General features: G+C 40.7%; 1 protein-coding gene across 1 annotated transcript in view; it reads right to left on the minus strand.

Annotated features, from left to right (window-relative positions):
- LOC101592210 (WT1 associated protein) overlaps positions 1-7,266 on the minus strand; it is a 37,816-nt gene that overhangs the window by 11,610 nt on the left and 18,940 nt on the right. Inside the window, exon 5 of the mRNA XM_012516536.2 lies at positions 7,139-7,266. Within this exon, the coding sequence (XP_012371990.1) occupies positions 7,139-7,266 (128 nt within the window). The remainder of the gene's footprint in view (positions 1-7,138) is intronic.

The following is a 7,266-nucleotide window of genomic DNA, read 5'->3' on the forward strand; positions in this document are numbered from 1 at the left end:
AAAACAAAACAAAAAAAACACGTGAAAAAAAAAAGTACAAATTAAAAATAAGTACTCATAGAAAAAAAGAATATTTATAAAATTGTGTCTGATTGTATCTCTATACTTGTGGCTTTTAAATAAAGCAGTTACATCTTTAAAACTAAAGCAGTGAGGGCCAAGGATGTAGCTCAGTGGCACATGTGCCTGGGTTTGATATAAACAAACAAAACCAAAAAAAAACCCCACACAGAAACAAAATTATACTTTAAACATATTTGGGGCTGGGGATGTGGCTCAGAGGGACAGCGCCTGCCTGGCATGCACAAGATGTTGAGTTTGATTTCTGGTACCAAAATGATAATCTGGGGCCAAGGAGATAGCTCAGTAGAGTAAGTGCTTGCCTGGTAAGCACAAGGTCCTGAGTTCAATCCTCGGTACCACCAAAAACAAACACAAACACCTAAATGATAATCTAAACATATTTGTACTTCTTAAACTAAAAGGTACACAGCTATATAAAGTTGTAATTACAGTTTCGTAATATCAAACTTCAATGGTATCTTAAATTGACAAAAGTATGTAATTTACTCCCTCCCCCATGAGTAATCTGAATCAGAATTATAAAGCTGGAAGGTACTGACCTATTCCAAAATACTTTTTTTTTTGGAACCAGGGATTGATCTCAGGCCCTTGTTCTGAGCCATCTCTCCAGCCCCCAAATGCTGATTTTTGCAAGATTAAACATGCCAATCACCCAAGGACACAGTAGGTCAGTCAGTGCTAAGTACTGTGACTAAAATTCTAGCTCTGCGCTGGTGAGATAGCTCAGCAGTCCAAAGCATCTGTTTCGGTAAGCTTTACCAAGTGTTCAGGGACCTTGGCTGGATCCCTGGAACCACATGCTGCACCGACGCTGCCTCCAGGGTGGGCTCAGATGGCCACAAAAATGAATGAATAAATAATTAGTAAATTTTAAAAATTCTAGCTCTCAGGCCTCCTCCTGACTCCAGGGCTAAAGCTTCTTTAATCTACCCATCCATACCGAGAGTAGAACAGGGCCAGCCAAATAGCTCATCGGATTAAAGTGCCTGTTTAGGCAGGGGTTTGATTCCTGGCATGCCATGCTGGCCCCGCCCCAGGGCAGGGGGCACTCTGAGACAGCAAGGTGGATTGTGCCTATAACCTCAGCTCCTGGGAGGCTCAACACAGGCGGATGGATCACTACAAATCCAATCTATGTAATGAGATCCTGTAGACTCTTAATACAATACAAAAATAAAATAAATAAATAAAAATAAAAAATAAAAATTCTGCTCCACACTAAGGCTTAACTCAGTAAAAGTTACAACTTTCTTTCATATAATTAAAATATGGCACAAATATAGTTAAGTGCATTATAAAGACTTTTAGTTATTGTTTCAATGTAGAAACAAATATTTGAATTAACAGACTTTTAAAGTACAACTCACTTTAAACAAGTATAACTGCTTCTTCAATATAAGGCTAAATACTAAAATAATTTAGATAGGGAAAGTGGCACACGCCTGTAATCTAGAATTCAGCAGGCTGAGGCAGGAGGATTGTAGCAAGTTCAAGGCCAGCCTGTACTACAAAGTGAGACCCTGTCTCAAAAAACAAAACAAGATTAAATTTAATGCATGAAAAATAAAGCATGTCTGATAGTTTATGGTATGTAGTAATAAAACAAATTAAAAGTGTCCACAGGGCTGGGGAGATGGCTCAGTGGCGTAAACACTTGCTTGCCAAGTGCAAGAGCCTGAGTTTGATCCCCGGTTCCGCCAAGAAAAGAAAAAAAAAAGTGTCCACAATACTAACTCAGACTCAGGTATAATTCAGGTTTGCATTTTCCTAAGAGTATTTTCTGGTCATATATAAAGAAGTATATACATCTAGAAGAAATTCCTTTTTTTTTGGGGGGGGGCGGGGGCAGAACTGGGGATTGAACTCAGGCCCTTATGCTTGCCAGGAAAGTGCTTATTCTACTGAGTCATCTTCCCAGCCCTAAACTCCATGTGTTACAGAAAGGAACGCTGAATAAAGTATCTTAAAAGAATCAATTTTATTCGCAAGCTGTTATGAGGTGACTGGCAAAAGAAAATGGAAAATAGGAAAGCACAAGAGGCTAAGGAAGATCATTTTCAGTTCATTGTGAACTACAGTGAGGCCAGTGAAAGACCTCTCAAAAAAATAAAATAGGAAAGTCACTGAGAAAAGCAAAACTGATTTTTATTTACTTTTTTAAAATGGATTTTAGTACAGGGTCTCACTACACAGATCAGACTCATAGTGATCCTCCTGTTTTCAGCCTCCCAAGTGCTGGGATTACAGGCGCAAGCCACTTTGTTTCGTCAGTGTGCCCCAAGGGTGAGGCTAGCATGGCAGAGGAACCCTAGTCCCTGCATCTGCCTAAGCAGGCATTTTAATCTGATGGGACTATCTGTTCAACCCGCAAAACTAACTTGTAGGGGCCGGGGAGATGGCTCAGTGGAATAAGCGCTTCCCTAGCAAGCGCAAGGGTCTGAGTTCAATCCCCGGTTCCGCCAAAAAAAAAAAAAAAAAAAAAAAAAACTAACTTGTAGTTCAATGGTGCAGAGCTTGCCTAGTATGTTTCTAACCAGGGTTTCATCTCAGGACAAAAAAATTCAATATCAGTAACTTTCTTTGGTTAAATTAAGACCTGAGTTCACCCTATAGTATCACAAAACGAAACACACAAACATTGGCTAGTGAGATAGCTCAGTGGCCTAAAGCATCTGCTTAGGCAAGCATGCAGGGACTGCCGTTTGATCCCTGGCACCACATGCCACACCAGCCCTGCCCCCAGGATGGGCTAAGCCAGCCACAAAAATAAGACAAAACAAAAAAAGCCACACAAACATTACCAAGTGCCTTGAGAAAGACAGAAAAATGACGATTTATATAATTAAGGGCTGGGGGCATGGTTTAGTGTTTCTTTTCTAGCCATGTTATACAACGTTCTGGGTTATCTGAAATTATGTAATTAGATGTTTAGAGAGAAAGTAAGTATGTCAGGCAAACAGAAGACCTATACAGAAATAAAAGGTTCCTGGAAACATTTTGGTCAATCCCTTCAACTACCTATTTGATTAACCTGTTCCTTCCTGCCTCTTTAAACCTTTGAATTCTTTATCTCCAAACTCCTATTTCATAGCTCATCTACAGCCTAAACATTTTCCAAAATGTTTCACCTTAAACTCTCTCAATCCTGTATAACCACCACCAAGAAACTGTTAGTATTAAGTAAACTTACTAAAGAAATAATCTTACCCATGTCTCTACTTGACATACCACCCACTACTCATTTAACTGCAATGCTGCTCTGCCCAAACCCTCAACTGAAAACAGGTGCCATTAAAGTAGCCCATAGCATCCTAATTGTCAAATCCAACAATTTAAAATTACAGAGTTTTTTTTTAACACTAACACTTTCTTCAGCTTTTTGGAGGGAGGGGGTCATTTCCTCCGTCTAACATTATATTCTGCTCTTCTTTTTAAATATGATAGGTTCTACCTAGTGGCATTATCACTCAGTCACACAAAAGATAAACCTGTAGATCAGACTCGTAGTGATCTATCTGCCTGTTTACAGCTTCCCAAGAGCTGGAATTAAAGGTGCACACCACCACGCCCAGTCTCTAAACCTGATAATCTGTGATGTCTCCCTAAATTTACTCATTCCTTCTCCAGTAACACTGAACTATTGATTGTGCCTCTAAAATATCCCATGAGCATTCCTGACACCAGTGGATTGTTATTACATCTGGAATTTTTTTTATTCCTCTGGACTGTAAGAGTCTTCCAAATGTTTTTCTTATAGCAGTACTATTTTTTTTCCCCTCAAATCTACCCTCCATGCTCAAACCAATGATTTACCTAAGATACTTATCTGATCACCTACATAAATTCCCTGCTTAAAAATCTTTTGGTGAAGGGCCGGGGAGATGGCTCAGTAGGATAAGTGCTTGACTGGCAAACACAAGGATCTGGGTTCAATCCCCGGTTCTGGGGGGAAAAAAAAAATTTTTGGTGATTCCATCAATTCATCCAAGATCTCAAGTCCTTTCTTTCTTTTTGGCTGGGGGGTGCTGTCCTATTTTTTCAACCTCAAGCTGGTGAGATAGCTTAGTGGACTAAGAGCCGACTTAGGCAACAGCAGGGACCGGGATTCCATCCCTGGCACCCCATGCTGTGCCGACCCTGCCCCCGGGTATGCTGAGCCCCAATGACCAAGTCTGGGCATGGTGGCACAATCCTGTAATCCCAGCACTGGGGAGGATGAAACAGGAGGATCACTAAGAGTCTGAGCTATATAGTGAGACCCTGTACCAAATAAATAAATACATACAAAAGATAAAAAAGACTATGCATTCAACCTCACTGGAAACTTCCAAGTCTACCTGCCACATATAATCTATCTTCTTCCTTGTGTTATTGTGTTATTCTACCCAACCTGCAATACTTTACTCTGTATAATAAGTAAAAAAAAAAAACTAGCTATAGGCAAGAGCTATAAAAAATAAGGCTGAAAAAAACTTATGGTATCAAGAGTAGTTAGTAATCAGGAAAATTCCTAACTCTTAACTGGAGACTGGGCTGTACAGGGTTAAGTTGCTGAACACAGGGACCTCTGGCTGTGCTGAAAGAAGAGCATATGCATGGCTTCTGAAGTCAAGATAGTCACAGCTGAGGCAACCAAAGATGTGGGCTGCTGATACCCCCTATTCCAGAGCAACAGAGCCACCAACCTTAGAGATAAGTCACTCTTAATGGCCAAATTTACTACTTGGAGAAGTCTTTGAACTGACTCTTAAGGTCCTGTTAATTACCAGGCTTGCTTCAGTACCCACTTCCTTTGTTTGAAAACCAAATAAATACAAGCTTCCCAGAGAAGTGCTTTGTCTCAACCTCCAGGCAATCTTGAATTTTGTTAGTGGGTTTTGATCCTCCTGGAGCCCTAAAATCATAACATTTCTCTCTTTTATTCAAGTCATCCACTTGTTTAGGAGAGGTTGCAGGCCTGATCAGTATATGATATGTAACCATTTGAGTTTTGCCACTACCCATTTACATTCTCCCAAGCACATTATATGATTTGCAAGGCTCCTTCCTCTGGTATGAAAGAGAAGCAGGAGAAAGTAAAAAAATCCTTTACTGCTCAATGTGGGAGGGTTGTGAAAAAACTGCAAGCCCTTGGCGGAGTGAGCTGGGTATGGGGTTTTTACTAGGTTGGGCTAGAGGTGGAGTTTACACAGACAGTATGGTGGTGTAAACAGTGTGCTGATGAAAGGACTGACCCGCGCAGAAAGAAGAGGTCTTATTTTGGAAGCAAGGAAAGGAGGAGGAGGAAGTGAGCCATGGTGGGTCATCAACCACCATGATGATGATTTGCATGGACAGAAACTCATCAAGATTCATTTTTTGCATAAAAGGGAAATAGGTTAGTGGTGAATAAAGTAGTAGCAATAATAGTGAGAAAACTAAACTCAGAAAAAAGGACAAGGTATACTGTTAAGCAAAGTAAGAGGGGAAGAAGTCATCTTGCAAAAGAAAAAAAGTAACAGAAATTGTTGGATGTCTTTAGGGACCAAGACAATAGCTTACACAAGGATTTTAATAAGTTTGTATTAAGTAAATTGAAAACAAAGAGTTTAAAAAGATATTTAGGTTTTAAGAGTAGAAATACGAATGTAATGGCTAAGAAACAGCGTAAGACTGTGATACAAATCTATGATATGTCATTAGATTTCAGAGCTTTGTAGAAATGACAAAAGGCACACAGGCAATCTCTAATGATTAAAAGGAGGGGGCTGGTGAGATGGCTCAGTGGTCTAAAGCACCTACTTACAACAAGCTTAGCAAAGCACAGGGACCACGGTTCAATCCCCCAGCACCACATGCCAGCCAGCCCCGCCCCGTGGTGGGCTGAGCTGGCCACACACACACACACACACACACACACACACACACACACCTCTTAAAATAAATAAATAAATAAATAAATAAAAGGAGACAACAAAGTTGCTAATAGCTGGACAAACAATTCCACAGAGGGTCAAGAGAACAGAACATACTACTCACCCTGCTCAGACAGGAAATAAGCAACAAAGGTAATTTTTTTATTTTTTATACCCCCAGGTTATAAAATAGTTGGAATAAATACCTGGAATTGATACACTAATTCTCACCATGGAGATTTCTTTTTTAATTTATTTATTTATTTTGTGTGTGTGTGTGGCCAGCTCAGCCCACCAGGGGGCGGGGCTGGCTGGCATGTGGTGCTGGGGATTAGAACCGCGGTCGCTGTGCTTTTGCTTAGCTTAGCTTGTTCTAAGTAGGTGCTTTAGACCACTGAGCCATCTCACCAGCCCGACCATGGAGATTTCTAAGAATGCTTTCTCACTCAGACCTTCAAAATTTTTTAAATCTGGGCTGGGGCATTAGCTCTATAGTCTAAGCACCTGCCTGGCCAGTGCAAGGACCTGGGTTCAATCCCTGGCATCAAGGCCAGCCAAACAGCTCAGCGAATTAAAGTGCCTGCAAGCAGGGGTCGGGGGCTCGATACCTGGACCTGCCATGCCGGCCCCGCCCCTGGGGCATGCTGAGACAGCAATTGAGACCAGGCATAGTGGCACATGCCTGTAATCCCAGTTCTTGGGAGGCTGTGAACAGGCGATCACTACAAGTTCAATCTAGTAGTGAGATCCTGAACACCCTATAGACCCTTCCCTAAAAGTACAAAATCAAATCCCTGGCACCACATGCCATGCCAGCCCCAGAAACCTGGGAGCATTGTGCCAGCCACTTAAATAAAGAACAGTGACACACACCTATAGTCCCAGCACTACGGAGGCTGAGATAGGAAGATCACTATGAATCTGAGCTGTGTAGCGAGATCCTGTACCAAATAAATAAAAGGATTTTTAAAAAATTTTTAATCCAATGATGAGACACTATGTATGAGTTTACTTTTAGCATATATACAACTAAAGTATATAACTTGAATACAACATGTACTTATATTTGCTATTACCACAAAGTATTTAATACTGATAAGTAATAATTTGGATTAATCTAACTCCCTCTGGTAAAGGCTGACATAATTTGAAATACTTACAGTACACTCTTGCATCTCTTGTTCCTTGGTTGCTAGTCGCATTACAAGGATGTTTTCCCTGCGTGCAGATTCTTGTTGTTGTTGCTTTAGCTTTTCTTCAGACTCCCTTAAACCAGTTACATCATTTG

Source organism: Octodon degus, unplaced genomic scaffold (assembly GCF_000260255.1).
Source record: "Octodon degus isolate 3935 unplaced genomic scaffold, OctDeg1.0 scaffold00112, whole genome shotgun sequence".
NCBI lineage: Eukaryota > Metazoa > Chordata > Mammalia > Rodentia > Octodontidae > Octodon > Octodon degus.